General features: G+C 31.7%; 3 protein-coding genes and 1 non-coding gene across 6 annotated transcripts; 2 read left to right on the top strand and 2 right to left on the bottom strand.

The window, feature by feature from the left end:
- Positions 1-1,499: 1,499 nt before the first annotated feature.
- Positions 1,500-4,640, bottom strand: LOC123209974 (stress-induced-phosphoprotein 1-like). The gene is given in 8 exon segments (XM_044628088.1): positions 1,500-2,081; positions 2,315-2,494; positions 2,774-2,862; positions 2,865-2,946; positions 3,055-3,105; positions 3,188-3,233; positions 3,235-3,270; positions 4,239-4,640. Coding segments are annotated over 8 exon segments (729 nt in total). The 5' UTR covers positions 4,370-4,640; the 3' UTR covers positions 1,500-1,967.
- A 6,351-nt stretch (positions 4,641-10,991) lies between these two features.
- LOC123211004 (EPIDERMAL PATTERNING FACTOR-like protein 4) lies at positions 10,992-11,894 on the bottom strand. Its single transcript, XM_044629501.1, has 2 exons — positions 11,606-11,894; positions 10,992-11,523 (listed from the first exon to the last, which is right to left on the bottom strand). Exons 1-2 carry the CDS (start codon positions 11,691-11,693, stop codon positions 11,291-11,293), a joined length of 321 nt encoding a protein of 106 aa, XP_044485436.1. The 5' UTR covers positions 11,694-11,894; the 3' UTR covers positions 10,992-11,290.
- A 4,757-nt stretch (positions 11,895-16,651) lies between these two features.
- On the top strand, positions 16,652-20,445 carry LOC123211883 (protein TIFY 4B). Of its 3 annotated transcripts, none has more exons than XM_044630836.1 (9): positions 16,652-16,974; positions 17,107-17,252; positions 17,336-17,466; positions 17,716-17,806; positions 17,895-18,057; positions 18,615-18,674; positions 19,313-19,370; positions 19,473-19,686; positions 20,020-20,445. In XM_044630836.1, exons 1-9 carry the CDS (start codon positions 16,857-16,859, stop codon positions 20,074-20,076), a joined length of 1,038 nt encoding a protein of 345 aa, XP_044486771.1. In that variant the 5' UTR covers positions 16,652-16,856; the 3' UTR covers positions 20,077-20,445. The 3 variants fall into 3 exon arrangements, with proteins under 3 accessions (XP_044486771.1, XP_044486770.1, XP_044486773.1); XM_044630835.1 differs by having other exon boundaries at positions 16,660-16,974; positions 19,307-19,370; XM_044630838.1 differs by having other exon boundaries at positions 16,662-16,974; positions 19,307-19,370; positions 19,473-19,653.
- Positions 20,446-22,706: 2,261 nt separating this feature from the next.
- LOC123212631 lies at positions 22,707-22,785 on the top strand. The gene has a single exon (XR_006501591.1). It is a non-coding gene; the product is annotated as a small nucleolar RNA snoR114 (small nucleolar RNA).
- The last annotated feature ends 307 nt before the right edge of the window (positions 22,786-23,092 follow it).

The following is a 23,092-nucleotide window of genomic DNA, read 5'->3' as shown; positions in this document are numbered from 1 at the left end:
AACAATTTCATCAGTTTAAAAAGGGACCAAGGTTCCTTGCCACAAAAAGAAAATACAGGAATCGATTTTACCATAAAAGAATGACGGCAAAAAGAAATGACTCAACAAGCCCAGCAAAATCTCCACAATCCAGAATTGGGTGCAGGAATAGTATGCTAAGAGACCAGTAGTTTTCATCAAAATTAACACATCCACTTGAGACATTGCATACCAATTCAAGGCAAAAGCAGGCACTCCAATGTTTACCACAGTGTTTCTTGATAAATGTAACTCTCATCCAATCGGTGCCAACTTTTTGCCTCTGTTAAGCAACAGACTAATACAAATCCCTACTATGAACTGGGAAGCTTCTCCTTGAATATCTGAGGGAGCACTTCATGAACACTGATGCCTAAAACAGGATCCCCCAATTTATTTCATTGATGCAATAGAAAATAAACACACAAAAAAGAAGAGGTATAATTGTTATGATTCAAGTACTGTGAACATGGAATACTAGGATTTTTAACATATTTCTACAAGGAGCCAATTTCCATCAATACCGAAAAGAAATCTAATTGTACTACGATTTTGTTTAGGTTTTATTCAACTGAAAATAAATTGCCACAAAAAAGGAGCTATAATTGTTATCATGAGACAACTATTCAAATATTGCATTTTTGTCTGATATACTACTGAATTACTAAAAAGGTGAAAAGAATCAGCAAAAGCTGGCATACTAGGAATTTATATATATACAAGGAATCAATCTCCATCATTCCTGAAAATGAAATCTAATCATAGCTTTCAACCACTATACATGTGAATTTTCCCTTCTATCCATGAGCTAAAGAGGTCATCACTCAGTTTGGGACCAACAGGAAAAAGGAACCTTCACAAGAGGGGTCCAATGGTAAAATTTAGAAGATACAATACAAGCGATACAGTCAAAAGGCCAGCCAATTTATCCACAATTACAGAAGAGAAGTTGCTCAGTTGTCTCCATTAAAAAAATATCATCAATACGAGAGTCACAGTATTATTATTGCACAAATACAGTGGAAGGATTGATCTACTACATTTAAAATATTCACCTTTAGATAAACTTCAGCTAACCAGAACACTTGAATTTAGAGTTAATTAACAAGAAAAAAAAAAACAAAATACTTATAACAAAAAGGATTATGTAAATATTAGCAAGACACAGACCTGCAAAATACTTGCCCCTTTTCATTGGAACTAGGTATAAACCATAGTTTTCACACATGGGGTGACTCAAATTGAACAAAGAAACCGTCATGTTGCCCATGTTTCCACTTTCTTGAACCTTGACCTTTCCAAACCTGCAAAGACAGTACATCAGTGACAATATCTTCTCCTAGAACCATTTTCTATTTCTCAACTGGAAAGAGTAAACAATCACATATCAAATATACCATTGGTTTTGGAGAATGTGAAAATCAGCTAGAACCAGTCAAAGCTGAAGTATCCAACTGCATAAGTGATTAGACACACACTCGTAATCATCTAGATTTAATTCTTTGGTAAAGTTTATAGAAGCAAATTTAAGTTTTTCTTTGCTTTAGAAATTATATAAGCATTACACAGATTGGTAGTGGATCGCCCCATAAAATTCAAGGCTCCAACCCCAATTATAATTGGAGTGGTTCAAGCAAAATTAACAAACTGTTGGTACATGTGTGGGTGGTAATCTGGGCAGTAGCTCCTACATTAATTGGCAGGAACCATTACAAATATTGCATATTAATAAATGACATTAAAAATTTGGCACAATAAGGAAGCATTTATATTCCAACAATTTAAAGCTCATTTTCCTGAGGCACAATCACATTGAAAGTTACTGTCTCTTGATTTTCAATAGGTTGCACCGTCTGCATGATGCATAAAAAGAATGCAAATCCTCTTCCAGTCAATAAGACTCTTACCACATCAAAAACTAATATGAAAATAAAATATGTTAACTGAGGTTAAGAGATAATTCTTTTGGGTGCCACTAGACATGCTGCACTAGAGAAAGAATCCTCAGCATACTGCCTTAGAAAAGAAAAACAACTGCTGTGTGTATGGGGTGACTCAAATGCCTGGTACAAGTACAGGAAAAGAACCATTACAAGTAGAAAAAAATTTTCCAATAAATATTTCAAAAGAAAAAACAAATTTGTACAAACTGAAATCCATGGACTAAAGAGCAGCATGTATATCTTCAATAACAAGCTAACAGTTCAAAAAATTTAATGTATGAAACGTAACAAGCAAAAAGTCTGTGAGAGAGGTTATGAAACCACATAAAGTTACAAGGCAGAAAAATTGGCACTTTATCAATATTGACAACTGGAGCATACTTCTCAGTGTCTGTCTTTTCTTTATCAAGAAGGAAATAGACTCTAGCATCCACTTTAGATGTTTCATGCCAAGACTTCACAGCTGTTTCCATTGTCTCGACAAGAAAAGAAAAGGCATCCTTATAATATCCTTCAGATCTATACTTCTCAGACTGCAAAGAGGAAGACCAACTTAATCCTCCTTACTGGGAAATGCTCAAAACAATTCTCTGAGGGTAAAACTGCATTATACAGTTCAGAGAATCAGCAGGCTTTCTGCTTGTGAGAAGAAAATATGGTAAAATAAACATCCAGAAATTACTCAGGAACTGTCTGACATAGACATGAGCTGTATATATAGATATGTGTGCTAATGTGTGTGCGCAGAATATGATGGAATGTAAATATAATATACTACAACTATGACTCTTGGCTGTAGAAGCTACACCCACCTTTTCTGATTTCCAGGCATCCAAATGCTTTTCCATATCAACATTTGATCTCGCGTTCTCACATTCTTTGGCTTGCTGTTTGTCTTTGCCAACTGGGAAATCCTCTTGATCTTTCTTGTTACTTGTGCACTCCGTGGATTGTATTGCAAAGCTGTCTGGAAGGCACTTAAGGCCTACAAGATGTGAAAAGAAGCGACATTAGCAACAGGAAATAAAAACAAGTGCTGTTGAGCAGAAGGCTGTTAAATAAGTCAGAGGAAGGATTAAATTATAAAATATACATCATCATATTGTTCCATAGCCTCCAATATGCATCCTTTTCTGAAATAACCCTGGAGGTGCATCAAAATAATACTTGTTATGAAAGAGCTTAGAAGAACCAAGTACAACGAATACAAATTAAAAAACAAACACCTTTTCCCACTGGGGGTTCAATGAGATTGTCATCTCTGCATCAGCAAACCTTAACCAATTGTAGAAATGCTGCAGCGCGGTTGGTGGCCAACAATAAAACATCATAATGAAGGAGATGCGTTAATTCAACAATAAGGCATCCTGCACTATGTCGCTGAAGTGAAACTAATTAAGAACTTAATAAATGCAGAGCATATAACAGTGTTTTGAAGTAGACAACCCAGAGTGTAAGCAACAAGTATAAATTTAAATTACACATACAACAACTCGTTAAAGGGGGCTTGCTCAAATCAACATCGCAGTAAGACATTTAGATACAATTTTCTCTAAAACAAAAGAATGACAACTACTAAATATCCTGTTGAATTTCTAAAAATGAATCCTGTTGAATTTCTAAAAATGAAAAAATATTTCTATTAAACTACTAAATATCAAAACTTGCATAGTTTGTTAAACAATTAAGTCATTTTTAGTCAGCACATAATTGATCCAATTTCAACCCAATCAGTTAGTCGATCCACCAGTAAATTTCTTCTGATTTGATTCATGTCTCAATTCATATAAATTTTCTCTAAAACGAATAAAAAAAGTACACCTGGTACAGAGATATATATTTTTTCCTTTCCAATAAGCAATTGTGAAATGATTTTTTTTTTTTCAATCATGCTACTGCCGAAACAATCTGTCAATCGGTATTTGAGAACATCTATACTATCATTTAGCATGGCAACTAAGGTCAATATGCAACATAAAGAAACTAACCAAGTGAATTAGTCACAATTCCATACTAAAGAAAAATAATTCTAACCTTACCATTCTCAAACTTTCGAATTAAGCATATATTGATAGCTCGTCATTCGCATGAATGCTACAATGAACATTTGTGTTGTAGTTTCTGATACAGCCATTAGGGTTTAGATATCATATATATTGTATACACTCAATTTCAAACTCATTTCAAGAAAAAAAAAAAACCCAGAATTAGAAACTTAAAGGAAAAATGCAAGAAGGAACTGAACAAAAAAAATAAAAAACAAATAAAAAAAAAAACCTGTAAAGAGTGGGATTAGAAGGGTCTTGTTTGATGGCCTGAGTGTAAAGAGCAGCTGCTTTGAGGTAGTTGCCAGCTTTGAAGAACTCGTTACCTTTATCTTTCAATGGCATCTCACCTGCTTCAGCCATAGTTAGAGAGAAGATTGCAGTGAACCTGTTCCGTTTCTAAGGACTATGGAAGATCTTTGCACTCCCCACTGTTCACAGTGACGAGGCCGCCCCTGATCCACTTCCAAGTTTAAATGTGTTAAGGCCAAATCACTGTTTCCCACCCGAACTTTAAAGAAAGTATGTTTTAATTGGTAAAATGTATTATTGTTATTTTATACCATATACAACAGGAGTAAATATTAGTTACACCCCTATAGAATAAAAAACTATATTATTTCCTTTAATTATTGAATTCTTTTATAATAAAATTATATATATTCTTTTTTTATATATAAATAAATATATATATTTAATATATATTATTATATAATTAAATAATTTTAAATAAAAAATAAAATAACGATAAAAAACGTATTCTCAGCAAACCCTGTTTAAATGCTGACCTTTAGTCGACTTAACCTTTTCCTGCGCCTAATGTTTACTTAAATTATTATTTGGGATCTCATCTCCGCGTTCGATCTCAGCCCTTTGCCTCAGATTCAAAGACTGAGGGATGTGATCGAGTCTAATCCCTCGTCACATGTTCCGCATCCCCAAAACTCGAACAGAAGGGGGAGAGGCTTTCCAAAAAGTCTACAAGCAAGAATCGCAGTCTACCTACTTCATGGCCACTACTCCACTATCACTGTCAAATCAAATATCACTTCAACGTGTTTTCTCTTTTTGCTGTCTCCCCAAAATTCTAATCACTAACCTGTTAAAAAAAATTAAAAATAAAATAAAAAACCATTTTTTATCTAAATTTTAATTTAAAAAAAACATATACTCAAATTTTTATTTATAAATTAATTTTTGATAAAATTTTTTATTAAAGAGAAAAATAACATTGTTATTAAAACATCTAAATTTTATTACATTTTTTATTTTATATTTTAAAAATTATTAATTTTATTTTTATTTAGATTTTTTTAATTTAAAAAAATAATATTTTTTTTAAATTTATGATTTATTTTGTTATCCTCTTCGTTCACTTACGATGATGTTTGAATTCATACACTAATTATCATCTCTTTTGTGTAAAAAAATATCTAGAATCAATAAAGATGTCATTTATTTGTTTAAAATCAATAAAAATATGTTTTCATTTCGTGTCAAAAAAGGTGTAAGATATTAGTCCGTGTGTCTTCAGACAAAAATATTGTCACCATTAGTAAGAGAGGATAAGAAAATAAATTCTAAGTTTTAAGAAGAAAAATATTTTTTAAATTTTAAAATTTTTAATATAGATAAATTATTATTTTTTAAAATTTAAAAAATTTAAAATTTATATTTATTAAATATTATTAATAAATAATAATTTTATATTTATTTTTAATAATTTTAAATTTTTTATATCTTATAAATATATATTTATTTTTCATAAAAAATTTAAAATAAAAAATAATCTTGTCATCAATTTCATGAATTATTGAATGTTGATTATCTGGAAAAAAATAATAATAAGTGAGGTGGGTCTGCAACTCTGCACCCTCTGATTTTGAAGAGACACTTGAACAAATACATCATCACCTGGGAATCGGGGTTCCTACTCTCCCATAATATCGTCCCTTTTTTATTTTGAAGATTCAGTGGGGCCCTCTTAAAAGATTTTGTTAAGCCTTTTTTTTTTTTACAGTCCTTTTTGGTTTTAAATTTATATAATATTTTAATTTTTTTTCTTTCCATATTAAATTCTTTGTTCGTTATAATGGCTGTCCACTAAATCATTGGATTAGAAGTTATACATATTTTATATAATTAGTTTAATTTTAAGTGATAGTTTAATTTAAATAAAATTTTTTAATTAAAAAATATTTCAAACAGTATATAATATTAATATAATAATAAATTTAATCAAATAAAAATTTATTTTAATATAAAAGATCACCATATTATTGTAATTATCTTACGTATTAAAATATTATTAATATAAATTTAAAATAATAATTTTATTTTTAATTAATGTTATAAAGATAGTAATATATTGATATTTTTTAATAATTTATTTTTAAAATAATTTATCATTTTAATAATAAAATATTATTTAAACCAAATGAAAATGTAAAGAACATATGCCTAATGGTTTCCCAAAAAGATACTATTATATATAAATTACGGTTAGATTCGAACTGAATCGAATTTGGCTCAACTTAATAATAATAGAGCTCAAGCTTAGGCTCGTCGAGCTTGTTATGTTTGAACTCAAATTCTGCTCGAGTTTAATTTAATTCATTTTGAATTTAAATTTTTAATTAATTCGTTATTAAAATGACGTCGTTTTAATATATATTAGTCAAAATGACGTTATTTTGTATCAAAATTTTTAATTTACAAATTTTTACAAGTAAACTCAAAAATATTGGCTCAAGCTCGCTCAAGCTAGCTTAAAATTGTCTCGTTTCGAGCTCGAGCTCAAACGGATTCAGTTTAAATTTAATCCTAATATATATATATACACACATATATGTTATCATATAAGTAAGTATTATTTTATTATTAATTCAAAATCACTTAACCATATAATAACATATATAAATATATATAATTATATTACGCATTTTTAATTGAATTAGTAATTTATCACTCCCAAGTACTATAAAGGACTGAGTACAAGCCATGAGATACGGAAAGTTTAAAATGTGAGAGGGTGAAAATTTAAATCCAAAATTTGTGCTTCATATTTTGTGTTTTAAGCAATTCTATTCGAAAAAATATTTAATGATGTGATTAAATATTTAAAATTAAAGACATATAATTTATACAATAAAATTATATATATAGATAATGACATGTTATCGTATAATTTAATAATGATTTATTTTTAAATTTTAACTATCCAATCATATGATGATATGACGTTACTTGTATATAAAATTATATACGAAAGTTATGTATATAATACTATTCTAATTTATATGTCTTTATTTGATTGTAACTGAACACTAAAAATTAGATGTACATAATTTTATTGTTTAAGTAATTAATATAAATTTACGCATTTTGAACCATTAATTACAAAATCAATTTCTTTGTACAATTTAGGATGAAAATTTTATGTATACACATTTATACGTAATACATACTATTGTATCAGATAAATAATGTTATAGATTTATTAGAATAATATTAAGAAAAATTAGAATAGTATTATGATTCTAAGATTATGGACAGATACGAATCAAACCGAGTTTGAACATCTTTAAATTCAAATTTGGTTCGAATGAAAAATAGTATGGTTTGAGTTTTTTGATTCAAAATTAAGGATAATTTGAATAAAAAACGGTTTAACTCAAATTTATAATTTAAATATATAACTCAAGTTTACGATTCATTTAGAAAATGAAAATATTTTTTTTATTATAAAAAAATGATATTATCTTGTTAATAAATTGTAAATTCAAATTAAACTATTTTTAATTTGAATTTAATTTAATTCAAATTTATTTTTTGAGCTAAACAAGTTTAAGTGAAACTAACTCAAAATAGATCAAACCACAGCTACAATGTTTTTCGATAGGCCAAACGACTATTTCCCACCCAAGGTTTAGCGTTTTCTCAAAAGTCCCCCCTTTAACTATAGAAACACCAAACACCCACCCATAGCCGGTTAAATTTAACCAAACCCTAACGGTGATAGGGGTAAAATCATCATTTTTGCTATAATATTAAAAATAAACTAAAATAGAATCTAATTTTGCCTCCCTAAACTTTAAAAACTGAAATTTTCCCCCCGCCTAAGTTTTAAAAAATTACAGTTTCACCCTAGGGTTTGGTTTTGAAATCTCCGGCGACCTCTCCGGCTCCGTTGCCGACGGCCGCTCCCTCCCGAAGCAACCTCTCCTTCCGGCGATCTCTTTCCTCCCATTTGGAGGTCCGATCGACGCCCGGAGACGCCGTGGGAGACGAAGAACTTCAGTTTTTAAAGTTTAGGGGGGCAAAAAGAGATAAAATTTTCAGGCGTTAGGGTTTGGTTAAATCTAACCAGCCATGAGTGGGTATTTGGTGTTTCCATAGTTAAAGGGGGGACTTTTGAGAATACATCAAACCTTGGGTGGGAAATAGTCGTTTGGCCTTTTCGATATGGTGAAGTCTTTGGTACTTGTGGTATATGGGAAATGGAATCTCAATAATCAAGAAGCAACACTGGGAACAACAATTGTTCTCGTGCTTCAAAACAAACAATAATGCAGGGTGTGGCTCCGGGGCCTTTTGTTTTGCACTTTTCTGTCATCACTATTGCCATCTTCAACTCTGGCTGTTCCACCATCACCAACTCATTTTTCCATGGAAGGTCCTTGCCTTTCACCGTTGGCTTCTCTTGCACCCAATGGTGTATCGCACGCAACTTTTTCTGTACCCACCATCTCTTGAATATTAGTGATTGTCGTTTAAACCCCTTGCTATCTCACCTCTCTCAACACTGCTTCATCTCCCCCAAGCCAAACAGTCAAGTTTATTCCTTTTCAGTCATGTTACCTCACCACCACTAGTAGTTGTCATTCTTTCTCCTCACTTGCTCAACTCACTAGCTAGCCCAAAAAAAGGCACCAAAAACCACCCATATCTGCTTTCAAATCCATTGTCGTTACATCAAGTAAGCTAACCCATGTCATTTGATATTAGGGTAAATATGAAAATGTAAATTCCAAAGCACATTGGAAATCAAATTGTGACCCAGAAAGGAACATTCCACATGCTTATAAAGACTGGAAAACGCATGGATTCCCTCCTCGCCCATGCAGCAAGGCTTACATAATACAGACTGCTAACCCATTACTCAAAACGAGGTTATCACATCTTAAAATGTTTACACTTTTTAAGGAAAATGCCATTACCTTCAAACCTTTTTTTTTACCAGGGAGTAAACCTGGGCACTGAGAAAGACTTCAGGACAAACTCAATCTGCAAATTCAGATAAGTTAAGAGAGAGAATCTAAAATATTATTAAAAAATATTTAAACTCTTATTTTTTATATATGTAAAATATTTAAATTATCACTCAAATTATCCTAGTTTGGATAGACTTCAATCATACCAAATTAGATAAATTAAAATGTTAATATTACAATATTATTAGTAATGTTTTTAAAATCAGAATCGGTGATTGAATTTATTGTCTTACTGATTTATGGTTGGACTGATTTAATCGGAGAATCAATCAGTTCAACTTATTATCAAATTATAATAAATAGATTTTTCTTAAAAATTTGTAAAAAATAAAATTAATTAAAATACTCATACCCATAGAGATTAGAATATATCCGTTTTAAAGAGTAACCAGTATTTATTTGATTTTAATGAAACAATTAAAATAAAAAAGTTTTAATCTCATGATTAAAAAAAACATAATTCTATAAATTATTGTCTATAGAAGACATTTCAATAAATATGAAATATTTTTTTAATTTTATTTTTGAACTTATTTTTTTTTACAAACTTTTAAAAATTCATCAAATCTTATAAAAAATATTCAAATTACTAAAAAATATTTAAAATTTTGGTCAAACCCAGTTTTTTACCAATTCATCTAGTCAAACCCAGTTTTTGATCGGATTTGATTAGTTCAATGAAAAAACCTTTTTTTTATATTAATTGGATCAGACTTGGAGCTAGTTCCTAGTTCAATCAGTTGAACCGATCAATCCGATTCAGTTTTAAAATCATTGATTATTAGAATAGGTTTAAACTTTTGCATTCTTATATAAAGAATCCTGAATTGTAACTCCAACCACCTTGTGACTTTTACCTTCATACTTCCACCAATTTGGACAATGATATATACACAATAAAACTCTATGCATATTTTTTATGTATAATTTTATGTATATATATAATAAAACTTATACATAATTTGTGTACATAATTTTATATATAAATAATGATATATCATTATATAATTGAGTATTATATATACAATAAAACTATTTGTATAACTTTATACATAAATAATGATATGTTATTATATAATTTGATATTATTTTATTTTTAATTTATAACTATTTAATTATATAATGATACATTATTATTTATACATAAAATTATATACATAATACGAACTTTTCCATATATGATTAGGCAGTAATCAGTCACTGCATCTAATCATCCTTTCATATCACAGTTTAGCAAATTGATAATGATTCCTTAATCCCAACACCCCCACTTTGCCTTCTGTAATTTCATGGATTCAGTAAGGGTGTCTTTGGAATCTAGAGATGAAGAAAGGTCTGCAGATACAATACGGACAGAAAAAGCAACGTCCGTATGGCAAATATATTCAATGCTGCCTGTCCTATCTCTCAACTGCAGAAGAAGAAGGGATCATGGCGGAACAGAAATAATACAATCAATTCAATACAATGCAATGCAATGGAACCCATTTGGCCATTTTTGCCGTCTGCAACTGCAACTGCAACTGCTCACTGTTTATTACTTACTAAAGAGGGCACCATTGCTACATAAACCAGGCCATGAGCCTGAAACAATGAGATTACGAATGTGGGTACTGTTGCAGCAGAATCCCTGCTCCTTTGCTTAAGAGTATGGAGCTCTTTCTTGTGTGTCAGTAGAATTCAACAGAGACAGAAATGGGAGAAAAGAGAAAGAACCAGGAAAAAGTTTAGGTATATTTTACAAGTTAATGAAAAGGGCACATCTTAATTACAGCTTTTTGCTCCAATCTGTCTCATAATCAACAAACTTGCATTTACTGCAAGTAGAAAAGAAACAAAAATGAGAGAGAGGAAGATGTTGCAGAGAGATCCCTCTTGGTAATCTGACTTACAAGTGACTTACATTCTTAATGTTCCCAAAATATTAAAAATACTGTAAAATTATACATATCCATTAATGCAAGTCACAATTGAGAAGAAGGCTCCGTATTTTTCAACAATGGCTTGTCTTTTAGGGCATGAAGAGGTTGTTGCCACACTTGCAACGCCAAGCTTCTGGGTAGTACTCTAATGGCGTAATAAAACCAGGCTGAATGGGCACGTGAACGGGTGAACAAGGAGAACAATTTCCACACTTGGATCTGCACGTGGGTGGTGAAGAGCCTGGACCACTGAGTCGCTTCTGGGCCTTCACACCTCCTTCCATCGTCTCTGAGTCTGAGCCTCTCTCCTGTAACCCGCTACCTGCAGGCAGACCAAGCTTTTAATGATGATAAGCTTTAATATTGTGGGTTTCTGTGAGCGTAAAGCTTAAAAAGAAACTGACCCAATTGAGTTAGTAAAAAGAAGAGAAATGTGAAGACAGTGAGGGATGACAGTAGACACCGCTGGTGGTCGTGGCGGTGGCGCCGCATGGCCTGAGATGAAAAGTGTAATTTCTTTGAGATGTTGCAGTTGCTGAGAGGATTACTGTTGCTATGTGGTAAAAAAGAAAGAAGGTGAAGGAGGAAGGAGAGAGAGGAGATTGAAAGAGAGAAGAGAGGTGAAGCAGAAGAGCTCTTGAGAGTCAAAGAGACATATGTAGATTACAGAGAGAGAGTTGTTTTATTGCTTGGCTAAAGGTGAGGGGTGGGGTGGGGTGGGGTGGGGTGGGGTGGGGACGGCCGTGGAGAGGACTTGCTGAATGATTATAATGGCTGGGCTTGGCTTGGCTTGGCTTCAACATCGATCCTTGATTAATGCTCTTATTTACTACTTCCCATTCTGTCATTCGCAAATTTTACCGTTTGGATTTTACCCTTTCTTTGTTTTGTGGTGCATGCCATGGTTTTCGATCCATTGAACTTGAGCTTTTGCTTAGTTTGAAATAGTTCCTTTAAACCAAATTGAGCTTGACTTCTCTTTTATTTAAATTGATTTAAAGAGAACTCGTTGAACTCAAACGTTATTATTTTATAAAAAAATAATATATCAATCAATATATCATTATTTAAAAAAAAAAATCAAATAATTTAAAAAATTTAAAATTTATGATATACACATTTACTATATTATTATTATTTTTTTAAAATATATCAATCTATATTGATAATAAATATCATATTATTTTATATAATATATTTATTATATTATATTAATTTAATATATCTTATAATACGTATTATTTTTTATTTATATTTTATATATTATAAAATATTAATAGTTATATTTATGATTCCATCAGGCTAGTTGAATTGGCAATTCTTAAGTTACGTGTGTTTGGTTCCTTGTAAGAAAACGTTAAAAAAGTTAACCTAAAAGTCAAAAATTTCAACTTAGTTTTGAAGTAGAAGTTGATTTAAAAGGAAATTGAGGAGTTGAAATCAGAAACATTAAACCTTATTTTGACTTCTTACAACTCTGTGATGTGATCAAATCAGAAGGTGGAGTCTTTGATCTTTCATGTTCTCATTCATACATCAACTCATCTGAGTCTTTCACCTGTACACGTCACGTGCCTCTAACTCAAGACGTGTAAACGCTCGTATTAATTATTAAATCAATCAATCAATCAGTTAACCTTATTATTTAATATAAATTAATTTAGAGTTTTGCGGTGTGAGTGGCAAAGATGTAAAAAAGGGAAAAGAGAGGGGTGTTGAGTGGAAGGCAGCAGTTGGGAGCATGAAGGACATCTGAATCAAGCCCTAGCCTAGCCTAGCCTACTATTATCCAATACAATTATTTATAAAGTAGGCCAAAGCACTTGTTCCCACCAAATGTTTAATGTATTCTCTGATTCTCAAATCTTAACAACTTGAAAACTTAAGCCCGATTCATCATTCAATGCATAAAATATAATTTTATCAGTAATATAAAAAAAAAAGTATTTTATTTTTAATTATTAAATTAATAAATTATATAATAATATAATGTTATTTATGTAGAAGGTAATTTATAAAAAAATTATTTATATATATATATACTGTGTGTGCGTGAACAGGCCCAAACCTGAAAGTGGGGTTCGGTAGCATTTAAGGCAAAATGACTTGGGCAGAGATAAAGGCACAGGACCAGCGCTTATCAGAGCGTTGGTTCGCTCATCAGTCACCTCATGTGCGTTCCATATGGCAAGGCAACCAAAAGAGCTATGGCTGGTCATAACCGCAGCAGTATCAAATCATCATCCAATTTAACTTCACTGATTCTAACGCTGTTCCTCTCTGTACACACCGCAAACTGTGCCTTCCTTTTTTATACTTCCACTTTGCGGTGGATTCCAGCAGCATAGCTCGAATTCGGTTATTAACCTTTGAGCTCAAATCGAACTCAGTTTATGTGACTGTAAAAGCTTGAATTTAAAGGGTTTGTATATTGTTGAACATGAACTCAAGTTTAAATAGTTTTATATTATCAAGTTTGAGTTAGTCGAATTAATGAGTCTGAAAGGATTTAATTCGAATCTAATGACATAAAATCGTTTTGAATAATATATATTAAAATAACATCATATCGACTGATTTTAGTTTGATTATAATATCATATTGAATTCAATTTAAGTTTGATTTAATACTATAGTTGAATTTAAATTGAATATGAGTTTGACTCCCCTTAAATTAAGCTAAAATCGAGTTCATTTGAAGAGAGCTCAAACCAAAACTTGAGTTTGACTCTTTCTAACCGAGTAGTCAAACTTGAGTTGAACCAAACTTAAATTCAATTGAATTTAAATCCACCCTCACTTTTATTTATGTGTAATGCTTAAAAAAAAAAAATAGTACCTCAATATTTGAGACTTTTTTTTTTTTGTTATAACAAATACTAATAATGTCGAATTTAGATTTAATTGGTTTGTGCTCAATCTATGTTTGACTTGAATTTTTTTGATAACTGGAGATCTCATCTGTATTTGTTTGACAGGTAAACATAAGATATAGTGATCGAACTCATAATCATTGTATCAAGTAAGTCAACGTTTTAAAAACGTTGAAAAAACTCGAACTCATATATTTCACTTTAAAAGTTTTAATATTTTACCAATTTTTTTAATCTTAGAGGGCTAAGTTCAACTTGAATTAGTTAAACTTGAGTTAAAACTTTAACTCAAGAATTCAATTCAAGTTTGGTTTATTTGGTTTTTACGATATCTTGCTCACTCTTAAAAGTATATCTATGACTACCTAATGAAGGTATGTCACCTTAAAATATATGCCTAACATTCACCTAATCTTCAATCGAAGTTCAGCATAAGTGGGCCTAATGTTGGACTGAAACAAGGCCAGAAGGCCAGGTCATGAGGCTTATGGGTGACCCATTTGAGGGCCTTTGATTAGAAGGGTGGGGGCTACCATAGGGACAAGTAGGGAAGGATGAAGAAGCAACCATTGCTTTTAGGTCATCGGGTTCGGAAACCGGAAAGGGACGTTTCAATTTTAGGGCACCTTCAATGTTACTGCTTCACAAGGAAATGGAGATCTACCGATTCCCCTTTTTTGTACTGAGTTTCAGCTTTTGAATGTGTTACTTTCTCCTGTCGCTTGGGCCTCTCAACAATGGCATAGCCCACCACAAACTCTCTTTTCTCAGTGTTGTTTAGTGTGACTGAACTAGGGTTAGACTTGATCTGAATGATTAAATTCAAATTTGAGATATAATTTTAAATGGCAAAATTACTCATTTATTATGTGTCACTTAGATCAAATTTTATATGAGATAAAGTTATACTCAATCTATATTTGACATAAACGAGGATAGATTCGATTCCAATGGAGTTTGAATAAATTTTAGTTTGAGATCAATGAGTTGGGGTTTAAACTTAGCTTAAAAATGGTTTAATTTTAGAATTCATCATAATGTTATTTAAATTCAAATGTTTAAATCAGCTCAAATTTAAGTCTTTCATGAAATTTTGTTCAATCCCAAGTTTGGGTTTAAACTCAATTTTAAAAATAATTTAATTTTATATTTTATTCAAACGAGACTCAAATATAAATAGTCAAATCAATTTAAATTTTAAACTTGATTTATTTATAAAAATGATCCAATTCTTAATTGGAATTCGAACTTCAATTCGTAAGTGTATACCTTAAATAATTGATTTGCATGGTAGATTTTGAAAATATTTCTATTTGTACTCAAATATAATAAAACTATGTACATAATTTTTATATAATATTTTATGTACGATCAATAAGACGTTATTATATGATTGGACAGTTAAAAATTGAAGATAAAACAATATTTATTCACATAGTGACACATCGTTATTTATTCTTTATCATATACAGTCCAAAATGAGAGTCAACTGGTTTAGAAATAGTATCATATATTTATAGTTATTTTTTATATTAAGCAAAAGCAAAAAATATATTATTAGAACTATTTAATTGAATTCAAATATCTCTTGATTTAAGTTCAGTTCGAATAAAAAATAATTTAATTTGAGTTTAGTTTGAGATTGTTAAATTAAAATTAAAGATAATTAGAATTTGGTTCAAATGAAGATAATTTAGTTTGAGTTTGACTCATATTTATTATTCAAATTTGTGACTAAAATTGGTTATACAGATTTATTATTCGAATTCATAATTTATTAATAAAAAGTATCATTTTATTTAATAATAAACAAAACAATATTATTTAATAATTGCTTAATATAATTTCATTCAAACTATAAACCACAATCGCATATCATATTGTGTATTAAAAATCTAATTTTTTATATCACGTATCAAATATTGTATTATATTATATAATACATTTTAAAAAAAATTAAAGAATAAAAAAATATAATTGACACATCATTTTTTAAAACACCTTATTATATCATCATTTTCTCTAAAAAATATATCGATTCGAATCAATAATATATATTTTATCGTATGAGATTTTAACTATATCGTATTAATTCGATACAACTTATGATATATATTATTTTTTATTTGTATCGTATTATATATCATAAAATATTGATAACTATGTTATAGACTAATTTTGAATTCAATAAAATTATATACATAAATAATATATATAATTGTATATATAAATAATAATATAATAATATATTATTTTATCTTTAATTTTAATTATTTAATTATATATTACGTTTTTAATTTTGAAATTCACGGATGGAATAAATTGAGTTTCGAGAAAAAGAGGGGGGTGAAAAACATAGAGTCAAGTTTAAACTCCCAAGTAAACCTAAATTTCTGCTAAACGGTGCGAGTCCACGAGATCACAGGAAATGAGAGATATTTCTAGACCCCATCGTCATCATCGTAACCACTACAACCTCCTCAACCTACTTAAATGGCACGAAAAGCAATTAAATAAATAATTAAGTCCACTATGGTCCAATAATAATAATTACTTGTCTAAAACAATACAGACAGGTGATTACGTGGCAGCCTAGGGTGCAGCGCAGCTCCTAAAAGGCTCCCCAAACAAAGCAAAAGCGCAGACGGCTGCGGCCACTCTCGCACTCACTCACTCTTCCTCTTCTTATTTTAAACCTTAAAATCCTCTCATAATTACCATTCTCTACAAATCACTGCCACTGACCCTAAAAGGAAACCAAATTCTCGACGGAATCTGCCGGCATGGACGGCGGTATGACGTCATGCCGGTCAATTCTTGACAAACCCTACAGTCAACTCACCGAGGAAGACATTTCACAGCTCACTCGTGAAGATTGCCGCAAATTTCTCAAAGAAAAAGGTTTTAGTTCTTCTCTCTTTCTTGCTTTTCTTTTTTATTTCCATTTTTGCCCTTTCACTTTCTCCTTATTTTCCGGTACCTGAGCCGAAACTCCTAAACCATTAAATAATGCTTCGACACGTGGCGCGACAGGAATGCGCAGACCTTCTTGGAACAAATCTCAGGCGATCCAGCAAGTGATTTCCCTCAAAGCTTTGCTCGAAAATGACGAAGATTCCGGCGCCGGTTCCGGTGCTTTGAGGAAACTCTTAGTTTCGCAGCCTGAAAATGCGCGGCGCGTGAGTACACTCTGGCCTTCGTGTGTACTTTTTTGGCGTGAGTTATATGTTTGTTGTTCAAATAATCAATGTTGTGTATGTAGGCCACTTCAAATTCAGGTGATTCGCTGAAGGAACAGAGCACTCCGGTCTTAGGAGACGAAAACGGTGCGTACAGGCGGAAGGATCCACCCAAATGCGTGGCTAACACTGATAACAAGTCATCTCCTTCCAGGTCTATTTCGTTACTACTTTGCTTTACCTTATTTAACGTTTTTGAAAAATAAAAAAAAAAAAATTGAACAAGTTATAGTCTTATAGATGTAGTAATTACATTGTGATGATTGGGCCTCTTTACAATTACATGTTTGAAATTTCAGTTTGTTGTAATTGATGATGCTGCATAACGATTGAGTTTCAATTAAATTTTTTGAGATTTCATGTATGATTTATTTTAATGGAAGTATTTAACCTGTGACGGCAGAAATCTCGGTGAAGCAAATATGTTGGTTGGACAAATGACGATTTTCTATTGTGGCAAGGTGAATGTGTATGATGGAGTGCCTACTGACAAGGTAATGAAACTTCTTTTTTCCATGGATTCCTGAAGCTGTAACTATGCTAGCATGTTGGCTTCCAATGCATCCAAATATGGGTTTGCAGGCACGGGCAATTATGCACCTGGCAGCAACTCCTATTGATTCTCCTCAAGATGGTCCATTTAGTGGAGTTGCGGCATTAAGATCTGTTCCATGCCATTTACAAGCGGCTGGTGAGAGACATAGTATTGTACCTCCTTCAATGATCTCTCATCCCATGCAAGCAGGTAGGATTTAGCATAGACAGGTCCAATGTCTTTTTGTGATCTATAGATTTTATTGGCTGGAATTGTGTATGTTGTTTGAATGTCATGCTGAAGCTGCATTTAGTGAACAAAATAGTAGATCCTGGAAATATGTCTAGACTTCTCCATCTTTTTTGTCCTATAGCATGACATTTCTTTTCAGAGAACACCTTTCAATTATCGAAATTAAATGAAAAGTCATCATTATAATTTTGTCAGTATTCTCTTCCATAACCAAGGCGGGTTGTACCTTTTATGTTTTGCATATGTTGATAGCATTCACCACTTTACTGGAAGCTGCTGAAATAAATTGAGAGCACTCACAATTATTTGGATTGCATTCCTGAACCTTCCTTTTCTAAGTGTCACTTGCAGTCTAAATCTTTAAGTTTTATGAGTAATAACTTTTTTTTGTTGGAGAGTACAATAGAGAACTATTTAAGTTTCTTACATCAAGATAGTTAATGTGACATTGCCAAATTTACCATACAAGCATTTCATTTGAATAGATAACTACTAATTATGATCGACTTTCACAGAGAAGATAGCAGAATATCCTCAGGGATATAGGGAGAAAGGGAATATTACTCGCGACTCTGGTAAGAACTTTTGTTTGATAAATTTTAGAATTTCCAGCTTGCAGAATGCTTTCTCTGCTGTCTTTTTGAGCATGATGATTACATTTGGTAGTTACTTAAGTGCAAAATGTATTATTACCTGGTGACCTTGAGATGGCCAAAAATCCAACCTTTAATATTCTATATGTGTGGCCAAATACTAGGTTGCATGCAAATGTTCAGTGATTAAATATATGCACTATTTTACACCCTTGCCAAGAGGAACTTCATGTTAATTTCCAATTTTATCTCCTTTTCTCCTATCGCAATTAACGCCATTTTCTCCACTAGTCATCACCTTTTCTTCCTATCCTGCAGTCAGTGCATGCATCTTTCCTGCTTTTTGGCAAAACAACTCTTTTAGCACTGTAGTTTTGTAACACAATTTTCTTTTATCTGTGTTGTACAAAAGCATGCCAAAACATGATTATTTTAATTACCAAACCTTTTTGAGAAGCCTATCCAAATAGTGACATGACAAAACAAACTGGGCCACAGGATGCTTACTATCAGTTTTGAGAGCCCTAGGCAATTTAATAAGCTTTCCTACCAGACAATATATGAAAATTATTGACCACTATTATGTCCTTTTGACATTTTGACCTTTTCTTAAGATGTAGATGGTCAGATGAACCGAAAAGTTTCATTGCAGAGGTATCTTGAAAAGAAGAAAGACAGGTGCCTGCCGTAACTAGCATATAATTTACTGTATACCACCGATAACCTTCTGTTTCATGATCCCATATTAATGATTCTTGATTTTGCTCATATTCCTTTCAGGGGAAGATTTTTCAAAGGCAAGAAAAATGCCGGACCAACTCCATCAAGTTTGGAGATGTATTGGAACCATCAAGTGAGGACACATGCCTCAAATGGACAACCAGGCCTTAGCAGTACGAGTTCTCCACCCCAGCCTGGATTGCCAAATACTTATTCTGGCTCAGCTGACAACCAGGCTAAGGTTGCCACCCCTTCTGTTGATGTCAACAATAAAGTTAGTCTGGAAAATTCCTTGCCTGGTTGCTTATGGCTTAGACACACTCAACTTGCTTGTGATATACAATTGCTTACTGGTAGACTGATAATTGCGTTGGATAAATTGATCTTGATCTCTTTTGATTACTGTCAACCATTTGAAAGTGGTGATATTTTCCTTTCTACATAAAGGTATCCTACTGTGTGCCTATTTTGTTGCTTGGAGTTGTCATAGTGTCAATGAGTGGGATTCTGTGTATTTACCTCTAAATCAAATCTCGTTTATTAATGTTGTTGTTTTTAGTTGATAAAAGCGAATACTTATATATTCTTTTTGTTGGCTCCTCTGCAGATGTCTAAGAATGTGGAATTGAAGATGCTTTATAGGTCAGGTGGTTCTGGGGAGTAAGTAACCATTCTATGTGGGCAATTACAACGCTAAACCTAAAAGAAAGGGAAAGCTAGAAAATTTTTATTAAAATCATCCTACACCCTTTCCTGTTAGGACGATTTAGGCTGCTATGATATGAATGAGTTTATGGAGATTTGTGAGGGAGTCATGATTTTCTAATGGTAAGAGTTTTAGGCCTAATCTGATCAATTTTGTAATTTATGAAGCTTACTGCCAGCCTCAGGAATTTCTTGTTTCTGATGTTAAGGTCTCTCATCTTTAGAAATGAAAGCTAGAGGTAGCCTTATTCTATGGATCATTATGTTATGTATGTAAATTTTGGCTATGTTTAGCCATGCCAAGATTATGTCTATTTATTTGACTCAAGCTATCGTAGTGCTCTCTTCAGGTTTGTCTCGAACTTCTGCTTTGGGTTGATTCTTGCACAGAATAATATTACTATAATAAATGTACTACAATACTATGACTTTGGTTTCTTGGGTTGTTGCCCAACAGTCAAAAAATAAAGCAATAATCATGTTGTAAAATATGTTCTTTCAAGCAGGGGTGGATCTGAGCCCAACTCAGACTTGTGTTTTTTTCAAACGATTCGAACTCGAGTTTGGATAGATTTTAATGTTTTTAAAATCATATTGAATGTTGATCCGGTAAAAGGGACGGTTGAACTATGTGTTTGATTGTCGGATTAGTTTAGTTTAAATAAATATTTAAAAATAATATTATATAATTTATTATTAAATAGATAATATAAATTATTTTTATATAAAAATAAATTTAATTTGGGGGTATACCTATAACAAAGAATATTTTAGATTTTTTTTTTTCGCTGGTATCATCTCTATGGTGTTACTAAACAGAACAAAATTTGGTTTTTATTGGGTTTAATTCGGTCTAATTATCAAAAACGTTTTTTAGTGAATCGTTTTCGAGACGATGGACCAATCAGTTCGATTGGGTTGTTCTTTAAAACCATGGTAAATTCAGCTCAATTTTGAATTGTGCAGGCGTGAATCCAGGGAACTGCCAATCTTCTTCAACAATTTTTTCTATGCAATGTTTCTTTTCATCAGGGTGCTCTTCAACTATTTACTTGGCAAATCATTCCCCGATTAAAACAAGCTTAAATTAGACATTTTGAATTCCAATGAAGCACGAGCTGACCTGTGGTAAGGTTTTCTCAGTCGAATACATCCAAATTTTCAACTGTTATGGTAATGAAAAAACAAGGAGATGGTAGGCGACAAAAGTGATTTATTTCGCAACAAGTGCAACACCGCAAACAGAGAGGAGGAGATCAAGCCGTCGACATGGCAAATAGTAGCCATAGAACCAAACACCTTAAATCGGAATAGCCGAGTTAGAAGGGAAGGTGTGATTATGATCCAACAGTATTTTTGTTTTTTGAGTTGAAACGCAGTTTTACCAATGGCTCTGGAGGTGAGTGACTGAGTTGTTTTTCTACTCGGTCGTTCTAACTTTGACTCGGATGGTAAATTACGTTTCTAACCTCGGTTCTAATTTGAGTTTGATCAGGCATTGCATTTGGTTATGGATGAAAGTAATGAAGATCAACAACGCCCTCATCACCTTTACCTCAAACGGTTAGTGTCATTGGAGAATTTTGCAGGTTATTTTCTCTCTTATTATCGCTTATTTATACATTTAATTATGATTAATTGATTGTTACAGCATTAACACTTGAGGAATTTACAGATTTAGGAGTGCAGAGTGCTATACTGGACCTTGAATCCAAACGATTATGAGAAGGATGAGGAATTGCAGAAGATCAGAGAAGCTAGAGGATACAAGTGCATGGTACATGTTTATTTGTTGTTTAGTTTCGTTAATTATGCCCCATTTATTGTTTGTAATGTTAACAATCAAAATAATCTAGTTCAGAGTCAGGAAATTAAGCTAAATATTTGGCTCTGAATGAATTATATAAATGCAAATGCTCTATAAATTAATATCTTTATGGATTTATTTTTGCAGCGATTATATGCTGTGTTCTAGCTGAAACTTGGTACATAAACTGGTTTCAAAATTATTTTCGAGAGGAGTTCATTAATGAATGGATTGGATTGAGGTAAGCTTGAACAAATTGTTAAAACTTGTTGCTTACATGTGTTTATTTGTAGATAGCAGAATGTATAAAATGCAAGTAAAGAAAGTGAACATGCATTCCAATTCCTTAAACCTTTATAGATTATACTGAAGTAGCTTGTAGATAATTTTCAACTTGTGTGCAGCTTACTACATGTGCGGATTCTCTGTAATTTCTTTACTTTATTTAATATTTACACTATATATATTAAATGCAATTTGGTTTCCTCATACTTTGATTAATTTGTGGTTTATAGGGTTAAATAAACAATACTTTCGATAATACTCATCCATATGTTCTGTAGCAGTCAACTGTAACAAGCTGAGATTTTGTAAGGTATTAAAATATATATTTCAAGCTATTAACAGCAAGCACCAGTGGTCTAGTATTGGGATTGTATTCTACTATGAATTAGCAAAACTGATAAAATATTATAACTTCTACAGAGAAATCATGGGTTCGATCCTCTGTCACGCTTGTGAAACCCTTTAATTGATTATTTACTCTAAAAAAAAAGGTTGCAGGGCTGTGAAGTTGTATTACAAGTGATGGTTGGGTCCATCACAACTCATCTCTGGATGACAGCAAGTATATCTGAGCTCTATATATACATTTTTTAATTTTTTGTTTTGAAAGAATTTTTATAATACTTTCTGATAGCCGTTTGGGTGCTAACAATTATGTTATCTTTTTGTTGTAAACAATTTTTTATTTTTTATTTTTATGGATTTTACATGAGCTCTATATTTTTTTCTTTATAAAAATATTTTTATTATACCCTCTGTTATCCAGCTGGGCGCTAATAATCATACTATCTCTCTGTTGTAAAAAATCTATATATATATTTGTAATCTACAGTCCCAGTTGCCTATGTATTATATTTTGTTTTAAACAATATATATTCTTATG

The sequence above is a fragment of the Mangifera indica genome, chromosome 3 (genome assembly GCF_011075055.1).
Source record: "Mangifera indica cultivar Alphonso chromosome 3, CATAS_Mindica_2.1, whole genome shotgun sequence".
NCBI lineage: Eukaryota > Viridiplantae > Streptophyta > Magnoliopsida > Sapindales > Anacardiaceae > Mangifera > Mangifera indica.
The sequence above is the reverse complement of the archived record's forward strand: the minus strand, read 5'-3'. Positions and strand labels throughout refer to the sequence as shown.

What these genes read in the sequence shown, in the direction of transcription:
- LOC123211883 (XM_044630835.1), top strand. Translation starts at nt 16,857, where the DNA reads ATGGACGGCGGTATGACGTCATGCCGGTCAATTCTTGACAAACCCTAC. An exon ending in CAAATTTCTCAAAGAAAAAG is followed by an intron (nt 16,975 to 17,106) that starts GTTTTAGTTCTT and finishes GTGGCGCGACAG; the next exon opens with GAATGCGCAGACCTTCTTGG. An exon ending in GAATATTACTCGCGACTCTG is followed by an intron (nt 18,675 to 19,306) that starts GTAAGAACTTTT and finishes CCTTTTCTTAAG; the next exon opens with ATGTAGATGGTCAGATGAAC.
- LOC123211004 (XM_044629501.1), bottom strand. Translation starts at nt 11,693, where the DNA reads ATGCGGCGCCACCGCCACGACCACCAGCGGTGTCTACTGTCATCCCTC. An exon ending in CTTTTTACTAACTCAATTGG is followed by an intron (nt 11,524 to 11,605) that starts GTCAGTTTCTTT and finishes GTCTGCCTGCAG; the next exon opens with GTAGCGGGTTACAGGAGAGA.